The following is a 19,541-nucleotide window of genomic DNA, read 5'->3' on the forward strand; positions in this document are numbered from 1 at the left end:
TTGGTTCACTTAGCAAACATTTATTGAGTACCCGTTATGTACTGGGTCCTTTGCAAAGGATACACAGATGAGTAAGACTGTCTCTGCCATTATGGAGCTTATAGCTTAGGCCAGATGATTTCCTCTTTAATGAAAAAGTATTCAAAGGCACTAGGGAGAAAAACAGGTATGCAGAGGTTTGCTGTGCAAGTGGTTCCCTCTTAAAGAACAAGTTCAAGTTTTTAGACCAGTGGTTCCCATTAGTTACACAGTATTGAAATTAATACTTCATGTAAAACAAAATATTTTTATTTTTAGAAGGTTTAAATTGGAGAATAGGCACTAGATGGCCAAGGTTCGGGTACTCTGATAAAGCAAGTCATAGGAGCATTGATACCTGAGATTCACCTGGTCTGGAATTATGCCATAGGCTGTTGAGTTAGAGCACTGTTCTGAACTTGGGATGCATCAGAATCCCCTGGAGGCCGTTTTAAAACAGACTGCTAGGCCCCACGCCCCACCCCCAGTTTCTGATTTTGGTCTTGAATGTCCCGTTTCTGGTAACTTCCCAGATGATGCTGATGCTTCTGTTCCAGAGACCACACTTTGAGAACCATTGAACTGAAATACAGGTTAGGCAGGAATAAAATTTCTTAAGAGAAATAATATTATGTTTTAAGATACTGTGAAGAATGTGGAGGCAAAGCAAACCCTTACCAGGGCTATTATGCGTAGAATGTGCACCTGACCCAAATCCATGTCCTTTGAGTAAATCACTAAGGAAGGACACACTTCATTAAAGTACAATACAAACAGGGCCTGGCTTCATACCTCGCTATTAGGTGTGGTGTGTACACAGAACTTTAATAAACATCATGTGGCTTTAAATCTCTCTTCTAAACTGAAGTGACTATTTGTGATGATTTTCTTACTTGAAATGATGACAAGCAGGCTTACAACAAAGTGAAAATTAAAAACTCTTTATCCAAGCCAGCATCTAAAGTAGAATTCTTAATAACTACATGTTGCCCACTTTCTTCAGTGAACCTGATGTTCTATAATGAGCTCCCCAGTGGGAGGCACATTTCATACCAACATTGACTGGTTGCCAAGGAGACTCCACTGTTATTCTGGACAAGCTCCTGTTTCCTCTCGCCCTTTCTACTAAAAAGGAAGGGAACTCATGGTGCAAGTTCAAAGGCAAGTGCTCGGGAAGTAGAGGCTAGAGATACAGCCTACTAAGTTCTCTGTTTCATCCATCAGTAGCAAAAGTATGTGAGCTCAAATGATAACAACTTACGGTTTTAGGCTCAAAGGGATATCAGTGTCCAAAAACAGAATATGCTTCCTTGCATAAATCCAAGGGGAAGGCCAATGGTAATCAGCAGGTCCAAATAATCTATTCCTGGCTTCATCGGAGTCAGAAAGTTTCACTAGTAAGACAAACTGCTATTCTGAACAAAACCATCCTTTATAGATTGTAGCCCCCAGTCAGAGATAAAGATAGTCCTTCACACAGAGTTCCAAAATTTTGAACTTTAGAAACTATTTGTTGTTTTTCTTCCAGTACTGTGCCATTGATTCTTGCATAAAGTTCTGGAATGCTGGCTCTTCGCGGCTTTCCTCTGTAACTGTAAGGAAAAAAGAAGTTGAGTTATTTTCAAACTCTACCCATTAGACAGGTGGATTAGAGCCACTGTCTCTCATCCATAAGAAATAGTACATGTAACCTTGAACAACATGGGCTTGAACTGGGTGAGTCGCCTTACACACTAACTTTTTTCAGTAGTAAATACAACATACAGTATTATATAATCCATGGTTGATGAAATCGACAAATGCAGAACCACAGAATCAGAGGGCCAACTCTAAGTTGGTTATATGAGGACTGTTAAAACTGTACCAAGGGGGGAAAAAAAACTGTACCAAGGATAATAGGTACCCCAGTCCCTGAGTTGTTCAAGAGTCAACTGTATGCTTTCTAAGACACTACATGTTCACTTCTCCCAATAAGGAAGTATTTCCTAGAAGCAGGTTCTATTTACCATGTTGCCCAAAATGTACAATTTCTCTGACCAGTAGGTGGGGAGATGCTTCCCTCATAAAGTAACTAAAATGAGGTCCCACTCCTACATATTTTTAACTGAGAGAAATGAAAACCTGTGTCCACACAAAAACCTATTAACCAATCTTTATAGCAATTTATTTTACCACAGCTTAAACCTGGCAACAACCCAAATGTCAATTGGCTTGTGAATGGATAAACAAAGGCACATTCACATAATGGAATATTACTAAGCAATTTTAAAAAAACATATTACACATGCAATAACATGGAAGGATCACAAAAGCATTACACTATGAAAAAAGTCAAGTTAAATATGTGATTCCACTTACATGACATTCTGGAAAAAGCAAAATCATAGGCACAAAAATCAGATAAGTGGTTGCCAGGAACTGGTGTAGGGGAAGGAACTAAATAAAAATGGGCATGAGCAAAATTTTAGGGTGATGGAAGTGTTCTATTCCTTGCTTATGATGGTAATTACTGCAAGACTATATGTATTAAAATTCATCTAACTATACACTTGTGGTGTTAGAGAAGACTCTTGAGAGTCCCTTGGATTGCAAGGAGATCAAACCAGTCAATCCTAAAGGAAATCAACCCTGAATATTCATTGGAAGGACAGATGCTGAAGCTGAAGCTCCAATACTTTGGCCATCTGATACGAAGAATGGACTCATTGGAAAAGACCCTGATGCTGCGGAAGACTGAAGGCAGGAGGAGAAGGGGACAACAGAGGATGAGATGGTTGGATGGCATCACTGACTCAATGGACATGAGTTTGAGCAAGCTCTGGCAGTGATGAACAGGGAAGCCTGGCGTGCTGCAGTCCATGGGGTTGCAAAGAGTTGGACACAACTGACTGAACTGAACTGAACTGAACTATACACTTTAAAGGGGTGGGATTTATTGTTTGTAAATTATACCTCAATAAATATTATTAAATGAGGCAATTTACATGTTAGCATCCAGCACACTGAAATAGAGGTTTACCCTTGAGCACAGCAAGGACCTAAAAGGGTTGTTTCAAGAAATAGATTCTGTCCACAGTCCATAAAACTATGCCACATAAAACCCTTTAGGGTTTCCAAAGCCATTCTCTCCTCAATGTTACAGTCCCTTCTGACTAGTTTAGGTTCACTAAGGCCTCCTGTATTCTTAAAACAATTATAATAAACAATCCTGGGTTCCTCAAAATTGATTTAGGACCTAAAGATGAGAAGACACAAGACTAAGAAAAGGCCATAATCAAGCTCAGTACTAACCATTCTTGTGGAAGGCCAGGAACTCTCAATGTATGGAACTCCTTCCTGGTGCTATATCCTTTACCATTTCTTCTCCCCCCTATTACTGGCTGCATGGTTAAAGTCTCTCAATAACAGAAAGCTCCCAGGCAAACAATGAGAGGATAAGCAGTTGTTCTGTTTTCATGAGTCACCTCAGCCACCTCTCACCTCTGTGGTCAATATCATCAGTATCACTGTCTGCTTCCTCATCCTCTTCATCCAAGGTTCCCCGAGTCAGGATCAAATCAGAAGGGTCCAGCACAGGAGATGAGCTCCCTGCATGTAAAATACTATCAGCAGCATATCAGGAACACAGGCCTCCTCAAAAGGGTAATTTTGAATCAGTAAGTAACTATGATTAAAAATTGGCAGGATAAAGTGATCATGATAAAATCCAGGATCTTCTCTCTTTTAAATGTACTATTCACACCATTAAACATTTCTATACTAGTTTATTTCACAAAGTGCCAGTAATCCAAGAGGTCTCATTTTTAAGTTGAGGAAAAACTCAACTCTCAAGAAGCTTGTCTTAGTAGTAATGTCATTTGTTTTTACTAGCTCTTAGCTTGAAAGCAGCTATGGTTTTTCCTATGAAGGCTAAAGACATGTGAGCAGACCCAGTGTGCTGGTAAGTCCAGCATAAAAGTGTGAAGTGTTCAGGAAACTTCCTGATGGAAATTTAAGTTCAGAGAGGGTCTGAAGAGAATAGAGGGTGAAATGACAGAGGAGCTGAGTATTTTTCAAGAAAAGGAGAATTTATGATAAAGACCCTCCAGAAAGCAGGCATAGAAGGAACATACCTCAACATAATAAAAGCCATGTATGAATGATAAACCCACAGCAAACATTATCCTCAATGGTGAAAAATTGAAAGCATTTCCCCTAAAGTCAGGAACAAGACAAAGGTGCCCACTCTCACCACTACTATTTAACATAGTTTTGGAAGTTTTAGCCACAGCAATCAGAGAAGAAAAAGAAATAAAAGGAATCCAGATTGGAAAAGAAGAAGTAAAATTCTCACTGTTTGTAGATGACATGATCCTCTACATAGAAAACCCTAAAGACTCCACCAGAAGATTACTAGAGCTAATCAATGAATATAGTAAAGTTGCAGGATATTAAATTAACATACAGAAATCCCTTGCATTCCTATACATTAACAATGAGAAAACAGAGAAATTAAGGAAACAATTCCAATCACCATTGCAACAAAAGGAATAAAATACTTAGGAATAAATCTACCTAAAGAAACAAAAGACCTATATAGAGAAAACTGTAAAACACTGATGAAAGAAATCAAAGATGACACAAATAGATGGAGAAAAATACTGTGTTCATGACTAGGAAGAATCAATACAGTGAAAATGAGTATACTACCCAAAGCAATCTATAGATTCAATGCAATCCCTATCAAGCTACCAACGGTATTTTTCACAGAACTAGAACGAATAATTTCACAATTTGTAATGGAAATAAAAACAGCCTCGAATAGCCAAAGCAATCTTGAGAAAGAAGAATGGAACTGGAGGAATCAACCTGCCTGACTTCAGACTATACTACAAAGCTAAAGTCATCAAGAGAGTATGGTACTGGCACAAAGTCAGAAATATAGATCAATGGAACAAAATAGAAAGCCCAGAGATAAATCCACACACCTATGGACACCTTATCTTTGACAAAGGAGGCAAGAATATACAATGGAGAAAAGACAATCTCTTTAACAAGTGGTGCTGGGGAAACTGGTCAACCACTTGAAAAAGAATGAAAATAGAACACTTTCTAACACCATACACAAAAATAAACTCAAAATGGATTAAAGATCTAAACGTAAGACCATAAATCTATAAAACTTCTAGAGGAAAACATAGGCAAAACACTCTTTGACATAAATCACACATAAATCTATGACCCACCTCCCAGAGTAATGGAAATAAAAGCAAAGAAAAACAAATGGGACCTAATTAAACTTAAAAGCTTTTGCACAACAAAGGAAACTATAAGCAAGGTGAAAAGACAGCCTTCAAAATGGGAGAAAATAATAGCAAATGAAGCAACTGACAAAGAATTAATCTCAAAAATATACAAGCAGCTCCTGCAGCTCAATTCCAGAAAAATAAACGACCCAATCAAAAAATGGGCCAAAGAACTAAACAGACATTTCTCCAAAGAAGACATACAGATGGCTAACAAACACTGAAAAGATGCTCAACATCACTCATTATCAGAGAAATGCAAATCAAAACCACAATGAGGTACCATCTCACACCAGTCAGGATGGCTGCTATCAAAAAGTCTACAAGCAATAAATGCTGGAGAGGGTGTGGAGAAAAAGGAACCCTCTTACACTGTTGGTGGGAAAGCAAACTAGTACAGCCAACTATGGAGAACAGTATGGAGATTCCTTAAAAAACTGGAAATAGAACTGCCATATGACCCAACAATCCTACTTCTGGGTATACACACCAAGGAAACCAGAATTAAAAGAGAGACGTGTACTCCAATGTTCATCGTAGCACTGTTTACAATAGCCAGGACATGGAAGCAACCTAGATGTACATCAGCAGATGAATGGATAACAAAGCTGTGGTACATATACATGATGGAATATTACTCAGCCATTAAAAAGAATGCATTTGAATCAGTTCTAATGAGGTGGATGAAACTGCAGCCTACTATACAGAGTGAAGTAAGTCAGAAAGAAAAACACAAACACTGTATACTAACGCATATATATGGAGTTTAGAAAGATGGTAATGATGACCCTATATGTGAGACAGCAAAAGATACACAGGAGTAAAGAACAGTCTTTTGGACTCTGGGAGAAGACGAGGATGGGATGATTTGAGAGAGTAGGGTTGAAACATGTATATTATCATATGTGAAGTGGATCACTGGACCAGGTTCGATGTATGAGACAGGGTGCTCAGGGCTGGTGCACTGGGATGACCCTGGGGGATGGAATGGGGAAGGAAGTGGGAGGGGGGGTTCTGGATGGGGAACACATGTGCGCCCATGGCTGATTCGTGTTAATGTATGGCAAAAACCACTACAATATTGTAAAGTAATTAGCCTCCAATTAAAATAAATTAATTTTAAAAGAAAAATAGGAGAAAAAAATGGAAAACTGAATATACTAATAGAAGTAAGCTCCCTACACAGGGAAACTAAGTAAGGGCTGAGCTCCAATAATCAGGAGAAAGTCTAATCAAGTGGGTTTGAGTCCTGAGCAGAGGATTCAGCTTGTTAGGGAATGGTCTCTAGGAGAACCTAACATCAAGCCATGTAACCTAAGGCCATGGGATGTCACCACCACTCCCTCTTCAGGAGCCTAAAAGGTTAAAAAAGCTCAGTTGGGAAACATGGGTGGCCAATTACTTGTTGGATCTAGGATTTATCTAAATTGATTGACAGATATAAAATACCACATTTACTTTATCCTTTTCTCTTTCTCTCCCTTAAATCCAAACACCTAACTACTAAGGGGAGATAACTGTACCCTTCTTTTAGTTCCTAACACCAGAAGACCCTCCAGTACCTGCGGCAATTCCTGTGTCCAAGGCTACAGAGCCCATATCTTTCTGGAGGCGTTCCAGTTGTTCTTTCTGCTGCTGGCTCTGTGCACTGGCCTATATACATAGAAAAATATGTCATTATATTAAAAAAGAAGGCCCAAGTTAGATGCCAGACTTCTAATGGAAATGACAAATTATACAAATACTAGAGGCTACTTAAACAATGAGGGAGGTAAGGGATGAATGATGACAGAAACACTAATCAATGTGGGCCCATATTAGCATAAATTCATTCCAAAGGGCTCTGCAGACTGTATTAGAGGTTTCAGAAACTAGACACAGAATCTTCAAAAGAACCCTCAAGTATACATAGCAGGAAGGCTGAATCATAAGATGTCCAATGGAGCCAATGGGGACAGGACACCTGATCATTTGGGGTAAGAGTTATGAACTGCCTCTCTGTTCTTAAACAAAATTCTACAACAGCCTTTAAATGGACCTTGGAGTCAGGGTGGAGGTGTAGCACTAGAAGGGCTCAGCACATATAACAGGATAAACCTGATTTTTATTACTTCAAATTTAGAGAAGAAAAAAAGAGGTCTTTCTGCATCCAGACAGCATACATACAAATTTATAGATCAAATTAACAAGTATCTAAAGGATACATTATATCTAAAAGATACATGTATCCTTCACAAGTATCTAAGTGAAAGTGAAAGTCGCTCAGTCCTGTCTGATTCTTTGCGACCCCATGGACTGTAGTCCATGGAATTCTCCAGGCCACAACACTGGAGTGGGTAGCCTTTCCCTTCTCCAGGGGATCTTCCCAACCCAGAGATCGAACCCAAGTCTCCTGCATTGTAGGCGGATTCCTTACCAGCTGAGCTACAAGGAAAGCCATTACAAGTATCTAAAGGATAAACCAAAACAAAATAACTTACAATAGAAGGATTAGGACATAGTTTGAGACTGTTTTTTAGTAGCCCTAAAACACAAACAGCCTCTTATCTTACCAGTGATTTCTTCAGACGTTCATATTCGGGACGATACTCTCTGGAAAGAGAAACACTCTAAATCCCTTTGATTAATAATTTATCATGTTACTTCTATTTTCCTAGTATTTTGATGATAACAAAAGATCTTATGTCACCAAACATCAGATGTAACAAATCTTAGTCACTAAGACTCTATCCCTAAGGAATTAAAAGCAAGGTACATGCCCCCCACCCTGAAACCAGCAGAGACAAAAGACTGACTGCTGAGCTGGGAAGATCAACTCTGGAGAGACCATGACTGATGAGTTCATCATACACTTGGATGAACATGAATAAAAGATGTTTAAATCATGAGTAAAAGAAGCTAGGCCTACTCAGGAAGCCCAGTATATAAATTATGTCATTCATCTGGGCAACAAAGGATACAGAAAAGAGTCTATCCTGAGACTTTGATAACACTCGCAAAAAAAACCCACAAAAAACCCACAATCCTTGTCTGATGAACAAAAAATAATGTCTGAAAATAATAATGTGGCTACTAGGATCGTACTAAGTATGAAGCTTGCTAGAAAGCAGCCAGCTATCGGACCTAAGGGAAGTGTATGGGTGCTCTGACTCCACTTTCCTTTAGATAAATGGAACTCCAGTATTAACCACAACAACAGTTATAACAATCATTTATAAAGAAACATGCTTTCATTGTGTCAGCAATTACGCTACGTGCTTTAGGTATATCATCTCAAATAATCTCAAATAATCCTCACAATGACCAACCTTAACAATAAATGCTACAGTTACTCACTTATTAAACAAAGGAAAAAGAAGTCTAACTCATGTCTATCTGACTCCAAAGTCTATGTTCTTAATCGGGGGTCAACAAATGTAGCAAACAGGCCAAATCCAGCCCACTGTCTATTTTTATAAATAAAGTCTTATTGGAACACAGCCACACCCAATTGTTTAGGAATTGTGTATAGGTGCTTTTGCACCACAATGATAAGAGTTATTACAGTCCACAAAGCCAAAAATATTTAATATCTGACTTTTACAATACCTGATGACTCCTGTTCTTCATCATTCAATAAAGTGAAGATTTTATATTATTGTGGGTTTTTTTGTTTTTTTTTAAACTAATGGGTACTTGTTAACCCTAAATGTGATGAGACCCGGTACACATCTACATGGAAAATATAATACAAACATGAAAACCGAAACATTTTGCCTAACAAAACTGCTGTCATATCAGAATTGTGAGTAACTAAGAATGTCATCAATAAAATGTTCTTTTATCCTCACCTTTCATATTCTTCTGTGGCACTGGAAACTTGCACGAAGAGTTCTTCTAATCCTGTACCCAGAACAGCAGACACACCCACCACCTGCCAAAAGCATCATTAATGCCACTGAGGAAACAACTGCATATTTTTAAACAGTGTACATTATTTGGTTCAAATTTCATAAAATCTTCATAGAAGAAGTTTGGAAGTTAAGAAGTCCCTGGTAAAGAATGATGCTAAAACAATACAGAACAGCATGCTTACTCAAAAGTCATGGAAATAAAAATTTTTTAATTTTTTAAGTTTAAAAGTCATGGTAATAAGTCCATGGAAAGTAGAGAAGTGAAAAAGAAAATGAGGACCAAACAAGCAGCAGTTCTTTTCATCTGTTCCCTATCACATCAAACCACAGTCTGTTCTCTATAAAAATTAGTATCTCAATGTTTTTGCTTGGACAGTGAATATACTCCTTGCTACCCACACCCTCTTTTCCTTACACAAATCTTACCCTTCCTTCAAAGCACACCTATATGTGCTATATCCTCCAAAATCCCTCATTTCAAAAGTGATCTACCACCTAACCACTATCAGGCCAACTTTTAATCTTTCCTAATATATCAAAATATAAATTACAATACATTGTATTTCAACTCTGTGTTTAGCGTTCTTTCCTAACTAGATGATAAACTCTCTGAAAGTAGGGTCTCTATCATATTTATCTTTTAAATCTCCAGTTTTTAATAAGTAATGCCTTACAAATTACTTTTCGTAAAGGAATGAACTTCCTCTCCAAAGATATGTTCAAAGCCAGCCCTCTGGATTAATAGATTAACTGGAGAGATGGACAGCATAAGCAAGAGAGAAAGTTTACCCTGAGTGAGCTGTAAAACTCATCTAACACCAGGCTCATTGAACGAGTCAGGTTACTGACATATGTAGTCTCTTGATTCAAGGCATCTTGGAAAGCCTCAAAATCCTGCATCCATTCCACTGCAAAGCTGTGGTCAATGATGTCAGTCTGTACCAGAGAGAAGACAATTATCAGCAACCAGAGATGAGGTCAGACCCCAAACAATGGGAATTTTTATTTTTTTAAACTAATTTTTTAATTAAAATTTTTATTTATTTATTTTTAATTTAAACAATTTTAAAACTTTTGGCCACATCCCACAGCATGTGGATCTTAGTTCCCTGACCAGGGATTGAACCCATGACCCCTGCAGTGGAAGTGTGGAGTCTTAACCACTGGACCATCAGGGAAGTTCCTCCTCCCAATTTCTTTTAATTAAGTGGTGACAACAAACAGCAATCATTCATATATTTTCCTTCTCTGCTTCCCCCATTTCCTCCTCCACTGAAACAAGCCACAAAGAGCCAAGACTGCTGTGCAGTATAAATAATTAAATGAAGATCTGTATATTCCAGGTTAAAACAGACCCTTCACTATCCACTGCCAAGTGACCATGGCCACAGTGGAGGCCAACATTTTCCAGGCTCCAAAGTCAAGTACACAGTCTCTTGCATTCTGGCCAACAACCAACCACAGAGAAGTTTTGGTTTTGTTTTAACTGCCACTCCCCATAGACTGGCAGGCCCTCCACCATTTACACAGTCCTGATCTTGAGGGACAACCCATATGCTGTGGACCAGGAGCTACTCTATTTAGCCTAAATTAACTTTGGAGAAGAATCAGTGACATATATTCATTCAATTTAATTGAGTCCATTTCTGAGAAGTGCTCACAACTTTGCTTTCAGTTAGCTTAAATCTGCTCTCCAGCATCTGAAATCATCCCTCTCACCTAACCAAACTTCTAACACAAGGTTCTAATGAAAAGAAATATTCAGGCAAGACAGGAAGAAGACTCCACTTACTTTATTCATGACCACAATAAAAGGCAGCTTGGTTTTGTATAAGATGCTGAAAATCAAATATGAAGGCATTATTAGTAAAAGCACTTAAGCTCCTGCTTGCATTATTAATCCAATGGAACTGAGTAATTAAAAGGGAGAGGGGTTCAGACTCTAAATACAGGTATCCATTTTCACACAGCACTCACGTGTGTTCCCATCCCAAGCAGGAAACCACTACCACTAAGCAAATAACACACATACACACTCTCTCCTATTCTTGGAGTAATAATGCTTTGGTACTGATCCTGGGTATGTTTATGTGTGTGTGTGTGTGTGTGTGTGTTTTCACCAAATTAACTGTTTATTAAACAGTTACTATGAAGACAAAATCATGCTATCAAACATCAGATTTCTATTTGGACCAGGATTTCTTGTGTTTAACAGGAAGGAACATCCCTGGTCACATCAGAAGAGACAAACTGGAGTGCTTGCTTTTTGCAAATGCCTAAAATTAAACTCAGTGTTAATAATGGCCCACCTTGCTCCTAGGTCTAACACACTAACATAGCCTAGTAGGAGATGCCCTTCCTCTCCTAATAGCACCACACTTGAGAAAATATGTGCATGCAGAGTCATGGATGAATCTTTAATTCAGTCTCTCCTCATGTTATCATCTCATTTTTCCTAGCATGAAAAAAAAAAGAAAAAGAAAAAGCATTTAGATCAGAGCCTCTATTCTATTCAGAATTGGATTTCATTCAACTGGGGCAATGCATCTACCAGAAGGTGCATTTTCATTCATCACCTATTCTGTAATAAGCAAAGGGGAAAGACCACCAGGGGCTGATGCCAAGGCATATGTGCTTTTCTTCCCTCACCAATCCAGAGCCACTAAAGAGGGTGTGGGCAGCACAAACTGAGAGGGAAGCACTCAGGACTCAAAAATGAAGGAAAAGAACAAGTGGAGACTTCACTTCTTGACACAATACTATGCCCAACAATAATGCATTACCTGCAGGCATAGAGCATATTGGACATGAAGGTCACTGGGTTGGTACTTCGAGATGTGTCCATTACATAAATGACAATCGTTGGAAACGAGGATGCCTAAAGCCACAGAATAATCACAGCTTTAGTCAAAAGGTCCTTGACCTGTCCCCAAACTCTTCTCCTACCCTCTGTGGAGAGGAAGAACCACTATAGGAGGGTGTGCAGAGCTCTATGACTCTATCCCACATAAGTTCCCAGGCAGAAATATGAAGTTTCTCTTGTCTGGCTCTCTACTTAACCCTCAGTAACAAGTCCTAAAATACTTACCAGGGCCTCAGTGATAATTGTCCCAGAAGCTGACCATGTGAATACCTCAATCTGTCCAGGTGTGTCAATTAAGACATACCTGTGTCAAAAAAGATCATAAAAGAAGTTTTTATTTGTGCATTCTGAAAGATATTCCAGACCACAAAACATTAACATCTGGGCATTTAAGACAAGAAATAACCTCCCATGCCAAGTCTCACGTCTTCCCATTGCCATTAAAGTGAAGACCACATTCCCCCAGGCTTTGATCAGTGTCCAGTATTCAGGTTCATTGGCAGGAGCAGCAATACATCAGTGCTGCAGTCACAGAGGAAACTGACAGTTTTAGAAACACACTGCATTAAAAATGAGAGATAACCAAAACCAGTATGTAAATCTCTTGGGAAACCTGTTTACTTAGCAGTGGGGTTGGAGGAAAACGGAGGGAAGGGAGGAAGAGAAAAAGAAGAAGGTGGTAACTAAAGAAGAGGGTCTCCTCTTGAGGGGATGCAATGTTCTAAACTTGTGGTGATGGCTGTACAATTCTATAACTACCATAAAAGCCACAGAATTGCACAATTAAAATGGGTAAAGTGTATGGCACATGAACTATATCTCAACAAAGCTGTTTATAAAAAAGAACAAAGATTCACTCATATATGGACAATTAACTGACAACAAAGGAGCCAAGAACATACAATGGAGAAAGGGAAGTCTCTTCAAGAAATGGTGCTGGGAAAATCAGTCATATGCAAGAGAATGAAACCAGACGACTCCACATACAAAAATGAACTCAAAATGGATGAAAGACTTGAATGTAACACCTGAAAGAAAACAGAGGAAGTAGCCTCAGTGCCATCTGTCTTAGTGATGGGGATCGGACACCAAAAGCAAGGAAATCAAAAGCAAAAATAAAAGATGAGACTACATCAAATGAAAAAGCTTCTGCACAGCAAAGGAAAACATCATCGAAACTAAAAGGTGGGGATTCCCTGGTGGTCCAGTGGTTAGGACTTGGCGCTTTCACTGTGGTGGCCCAGGGTTCAATACCTGGCTAGGGAACTAAGATCCCACAAGTCACTGGGCATGGCTAAAAAAAAACCCAAAGGCAACCTACTGAACAGCAGAAAATGTTTGCAAATCATGTCTGATTAGGGATTGGTATCCAAAATACATAAAGAACACATACAATTCACGAACAACATGATTTATAAATGAGAGAGGATATAATATGTAGACATTTCTCCAAAGAAGCTACACAGATGGTCAATAGGCACATGAAAAGATGTTCAACATCACTAATTACTAAGGAAATGCAAATCAAAACCACAGTGAAATGTCACCTCACACTTGTTAGAATGGCTCTTATCAAATACATAACAAATAACAAGTGTTGACGCAGATGTACAGAAAAAGAAACACTCGTACACTGTTAGTGAGAGTATAAACTGGTACAGCCACTATGAAAAACAGTAGGAAGATTCCTCAAAAATTGAAGGGTAGAGCTACCATATATGATTCAGTGATTCCACTTCTGGGTATTTACCCAAAGAATATAAAAACACTAATTAGAAAAAATATACACACCCATATGTTCATTGCAGCACTACGTACTACACCCAACACCCAGAAGCAACTTAAGTGTTCACCGATGGATGGATGGATACAGAAGACGTGGTATACACATAGTAGAAAACTATTTAGCCATACAAAAAGAATGAAATCTTGCCATTTGTGACAACATGGATGACGCTAAGTAAAACAAATCAGAAGCAAAAAGACAAGTACTGTACAATTTCACTCATAGGTGGAATAATCTGGGAAAAAGAGAATGAAACAAAGAGAAAAGAAAACCAACCAAAAGCAAGTTCACAGATACAGAGAACAAATCAGTGGTTACCAGAGGGGAAAGGAGTTGTGGGTGGGTCACAGAGGTGAAAGGGATCAACTGTATGGGGACAGATGATAGCTGGCCTTTGGGGGTGATCACTCTGCAGTGTATACAGATGTTAAATTATAATGCATACTGGAAACTTATTTAAAAAAACAAAAGCAAAAAATTCGAATAGACATTTCTCCAAATATATACCAATAGCTAAGAAGTACACTAAAAGATGCTCAACATCATTAATCATTTAGGAAATATATATCATAAACACAATGTGACACCACTTCGTACCCACTAAGATGGCTCTAATCAAAAACAGTAATAAGTACTGATAAGTATGTATAGAAAATGGAACCCTCAATGCATGTATGTTGTAAAATGGTGCCTGCAGCCACCAGGAGCTTGGAGGAACAGGGAATAGAATGAATGCTAATGAGAATGGGGTTCTTTTGGAGATGAAAATGTTCTGAAATCAGGTGATTATGATCAATGCACAAATGTGTGAATATACCAAAAACCACTAAGCTGTACACTTTTTTTTTTAACATTTATAAAAATATGGAACGCTTCACGAATTTGCGTGTCATCCTTGCGCAGGGGCCATGCTAATCTTCTCTGTATCGTTCCAATTTTAGTATATGTGCTGCCGAAGCGAGCACTAAGCTGTACACTTTTAAAGAGTGCACTTTACGGTCTGTGAATTCATACTGTAATAAAGCTGTTACTTTAAAAAAACTACTCCTAAAAAAAAGTAAATAAAATAAAAATAAAAAACTACTCCTATATGATCCTTTTTTTGTAAAAACACCTTATCCAGCCATCCTTCTATCTATGTACATATAAACAGAAACACCTGGGATGATAAATCACTGCTACTATATCCTCATAGTAGCAATAATGATAATAATGATTGTTATTTCTAATGATAAGAAGGATGATAGCTTCCTATTTTAAATCTATGAATGGTAGGAAATATTCACAGTAATGTCTATACACTTTTTACAAAAACAATAAATTATCTTCCTTTCTTTTAAAAAAGCAAACCTATTAAAAATTTAACAAGTTAATCATAGACAATGATAATAAGAATATTACTCTATTTTATGTTTTAATACTTTTTAAATTAAAAAATAGTCTCTCTGAATCATGTGAATTATATTACTTTAAATAAGGATTAGAAAGGTATCTCAGAGACTTTAATGCCAATAAGTAAGAGAAGGCAATTGAACAAGTGAGTTGACTCAAATTCTAAAGATACCTCCTAAGAAGCCAGAACCATATTCCAAAATGATTGGGGGTGCGATTCTATTAAACCGAGCTCCACATTGTGGAGCATCTCAATGACTTGTCTTCTTGCCCACAATTTTTTCACTTGTCATGGTTTCATCTCAAACTTCACTCTTTCAAAACTTGAGAGTATCCCAAAATCTTTCAAAACACCTAGAAACACGTCTATTGCAGAGTAATAAATAGGCATTAGACTGAAATCACTTACTTAGACATGTTCTGGGCCTTCTCAATAAATTTCATCACCTAAAAGGGAAAGATGTCAATTACAACAGGATCCAGGTTCAACAAAAAAAAATTGCAGGGCCCTGTCCAGAGTGGCCCACCTCACAGGCACCATTCAAAACTGAATCTCTATGTTCTCCATCTGAGGACACCAGCTAATATGCTCATGGAACTACAGAAGCAAAGCCACACCTGCAGCAGCACAACCCCCTGGAGCACAGGGCAAGGGCCTAAGCAGCTGAAGACTTGATCTGTCGCTCCCAAGTCTCTTTCTTGGTGCTTTGGTAAAATGTTAACAGCTTGTCTCACTGGGTGAAACCAGGGTTAAAAAAAAAATAGTGATGCAAAACTCTTAAGGAAGTGGAATGTGACAGAGAAAACCTCATAGATGACAACTATCTACTGGAAGTGAAAAGCCCCATAATCATTCCATTCTCTGCCTGGCAGACCTTCCCACTCCCCATCCCTCCAACCCACCCTCAGAGTAAAACTGCATGCCAACAACAGATCAAGAATAGAACCCGGGGGGATTCCATGGCGGTCCAGTGGTTAGGACTCTCGTGTTTTCAATGCCAAAGACCCAGGATTCAATCCTTGGCTGGGGAACTAAGATCCTGCAAGACACATGGCCAAAAAAAAAAAAAAAAGAGAGATAGCAAGAGAACTCAAGTCTCTTAGGTGTCTGCTGTGTTGGCTGCCACAAACATTCAGTGTGAAGTCTCTCACCGTGTTGATCATCCTCACATTGCCTACTTCTCTGTCTACCAAAATGCCTCCTTATGTTCTATATGGACATCCAGATGGATTGCCCTTCTTTCCCGATGTGATCAAGCCAAGGCATTTAAGAGTCACAAGTTTTAACACAGCCATGTCTATGTAAATAGAGACAGATATACCTGATCAAATCTGGTAGCAAAGAGATTGAGTGAGGTCACTATGCCACCATTAGGTCCAAGTCCATACCTAGACATTAAGTTAAGGATTTAAATTGCTTATAGATCAATTTAGATGATAAAGTTTATTATCTTGACAATCCCTCACACACACACACAAAAACCCAGCATAACATTAGTGTTCCATTGACTAGAATGTACCATACAATCTTAACCTCATGGGGAAACATTCATTATTTATATCTACCTCATTCATTTATTGTTTAAAAACAGCCACGTAAAATGGGGCCAAATGGAATGGACAGATATTTCAGGCATTGATAGCCTGAGAGCATTAGCCATGAAGATCATCTATGTACCACTCCTTGCTCCGATTCTCACTCATCAAGTCACCTGAGGACTGGAGTCAGTCTTCCTACTCAGTAGGACCTAAAGGGAAAGTACACATTTTATGGGCAATGTACTAAGAGTTGACCAACCCAAAACTTAGAGTTGATCTTACTAACCTTTGAGTTTCCCAGTCTAAAGAGATGGTGACCAATAGCTTTATCCACCCAGGTAATACTACCTTGTGGACCCAGGCACACCACCAGCTAGCCTCTCATCCTCCGTGCTAATCACAACATCCTGCACTTTGGGACAAAGGCAGAAAATGGAACTCACAAGCTGAAATAGGATGTCTAATCACCTACAGTGCCTCTCCTCACATTCATCATCCCTCCTCTTTATAAAGTCACTTGAAAGCTATCAAATGTTTTTGCTAGTATAATTCACAAGGAAAGGCACAGATATTTTTTCAAAGCTACACAATACAGACAGTAACTAACCAGGGATGAGCCAAAAACAAAGTAGATGTGGAAAAGGATACTGTTTCATGACTTCTTTATACTTCACAGTGTCACGAATGTCTGCAGGGGAAAAAAAAAAAGAAATAGAATTTAACACATAAGAAACAATACAATTTCAGACTGTCTATAATATCTAAGCCAATTGACCTCTCAAGTCATCTCTGCTTCCTCTGAGGAAACAAATCAGTTTCTCTCTTAGCATCCAAGTCACTTTTCAAATCTGTTTCATAAATTTTCAAGCTAAGATCACTGAACTGTGACAGCAAAAGAAGCAAGTTCAGGAACAGACTAGGAGGAGAAAAGGTACCCTGGAAGTATCTTCCCTCCCGACAAGAAACTGAAACCAGCTTTTGAAGCTTCTATGCTCAGCACTGTCTGTTAATAATTTCTCCAGTTTCACACTGGTTTACTTCCTTATGGCCAAGGATAACTGCCAAGTAACCGAAGAAGAAGTTTAGGCTAGGAGTTCTCCAGTTACAGTAGGGATGGTCTGAGATGAAAAGAAAAGTTCTATACAACTTAAATACTTTCTCAGTGACCATATATATAGAAAAAGGGAGTTAAATCAAGAAAAAAGGCTTATTTCTTACTCCTCACTTACTAGTAACTAAGTTAAAGCCGATAATACTTTTATAAAGGCATTAACTTGGGGAGTGGATGTCAGGGAGAGAAATAAGTGATGAAGATTAAAAAGTACAAACTTTCAGTTACAAAACAAATGAGTCATGGGGGTGAAATGTACAGTGTGGGGAATATAGTCAATAATAATATAATACTGTTGTATGGTGACAGATATTAACTCAATTTGTCACAGCGATCATTTTGAAATGTTTACAGATATTTCAAATTAGTATGTTGTGTACCAGGAACTAATGATAATACTTTGGCAGGTCACTTACACTGCAAGACAAATAAACACACAGAAAAAGCAGACTGGATCTGTAGTTACCAGAAGTGGGTACAGAGGGAGGCAACAATTGGACGAAGGTAGGCAAAAGGTACTAACTTCCAATGCCAACACCAATAAATACTAGGGATGTAATATACAATATTATAATCATAACGAGCACTGCTATATGTTACATATGAAAGCTATTAAGAGTTCTCATAACAAGGGGAAAAAGATTTTGCATTCCTTTAATTTTATATCATATGAGATGATAGATGTTCACTACCCTGATGCTGGGAAAGATTAAGGACAGGAGGAGAAGGGGACGACAGAGGATGAGATGGTTGGATGCCATCACTGACTCAATGGACATGATTTTGAGTAGCCTCCGGGAATTGGTGATGGACAGGGAGGCCTGGCGTGCTGCAGTTTATGTGGTCGCAAAGAGTTGGACATGACTGAACAACTGAACTGAACTGAAACTTACTATGATAATCACTTCCTGAATTTCTAAATCAAACCATTATGTTATACAATTTAATCATATACAATGATGTATGTCAATTATATCTCAACAGAACTAGAAAAAAATGTATTTGGATGGAATTCAAAATAAAAAGGAAATTGATCTATCCAGTAATATCTAACTAAACCTAAGCAGCAGTTGGTAGACCTACCCCATCAACTACTGCTCCTTGGAAGAAAAGCTATGACCAACCTAGAGAGCATATTAAAAAGCAGAGACATTACTTTGCCAACAAGGTCCATCTAGTCAAAGCTATGGTTTTCCCAGTAGTCATGTATGGATGTGACAGTTGGACCATAAGGAAAGCTGAGTGCCAAAGATTGATGCTTTTGAACTGTGGTATTGGAGAAGCCTCTTGAGAGTCCCTTGGACTGCGACGAGATCCAACCAGTCCATCCTACAGTAGATCAGTCCTGGGTGTTCACTGGAAGGAATGATGCTGAAGCTGAAACGGCAAAACTTTGGCCACCTGATGGGAAGAGCCAACTCACTGGAAAAGACCTTGATGCTGGGAAAGATTGAAGGCAGGAGGAGAAGGGGACGACAGAGGATGAGATGGTTGGATGGCATCACTGACTCAATGGACATGAGTTTGAGCAAGCTCGGGGAGTTAGTGACGGACAGGGAAGCCTGGCAAGCTGCAGTCCATGGGGTCGCAAAGAGTTGGACATGACTGAGTGACTGAACTGAACTGAGTCTTTAAGTGAAAAGATGGAAGTATT

At 38.6% G+C, this 19,541-nt stretch overlaps 1 protein-coding gene and 1 non-coding gene across 3 annotated transcripts in view; both read right to left on the bottom strand.

The window, feature by feature from the left end:
* GPN1 (GPN-loop GTPase 1) overlaps positions 1–19,541 on the bottom strand; it is a 26,199-nt gene continuing 6,658 nt past the window's right edge. For both annotated transcript variants that reach the window (XM_043469061.1, XM_043469062.1), the window contains exons 3-14: positions 17,425–17,464; positions 16,560–16,626; positions 15,647–15,684; positions 12,285–12,363; positions 11,980–12,074; positions 10,989–11,034; positions 9,986–10,132; positions 9,134–9,216; positions 7,856–7,895; positions 6,866–6,956; positions 3,499–3,606; positions 1–1,610 (exon numbers count right to left, since the gene is read on the bottom strand). In XM_043469061.1, the coding sequence (XP_043324996.1) occupies positions 1,525–1,610; positions 3,499–3,606; positions 6,866–6,956; positions 7,856–7,895; positions 9,134–9,216; positions 9,986–10,132; positions 10,989–11,034; positions 11,980–12,074; positions 12,285–12,363; positions 15,647–15,684; positions 16,560–16,626; positions 17,425–17,464 (920 nt within the window). In that variant the 3' untranslated portion in view covers positions 1–1,524. The remainder of the gene's footprint in view (positions 1,611–3,498; positions 3,607–6,865; positions 6,957–7,855; positions 7,896–9,133; positions 9,217–9,985; positions 10,133–10,988; positions 11,035–11,979; positions 12,075–12,284; positions 12,364–15,646; positions 15,685–16,559; positions 16,627–17,424; positions 17,465–19,541) is intronic.
* Positions 14,704–14,810, bottom strand: LOC122442832. The gene has a single exon (XR_006269806.1). It is a non-coding gene; the product is annotated as a U6 spliceosomal RNA (small nuclear RNA).

Source organism: Cervus canadensis, chromosome 5 (genome assembly GCF_019320065.1).
Source record: "Cervus canadensis isolate Bull #8, Minnesota chromosome 5, ASM1932006v1, whole genome shotgun sequence".
NCBI lineage: Eukaryota > Metazoa > Chordata > Mammalia > Artiodactyla > Cervidae > Cervus > Cervus canadensis.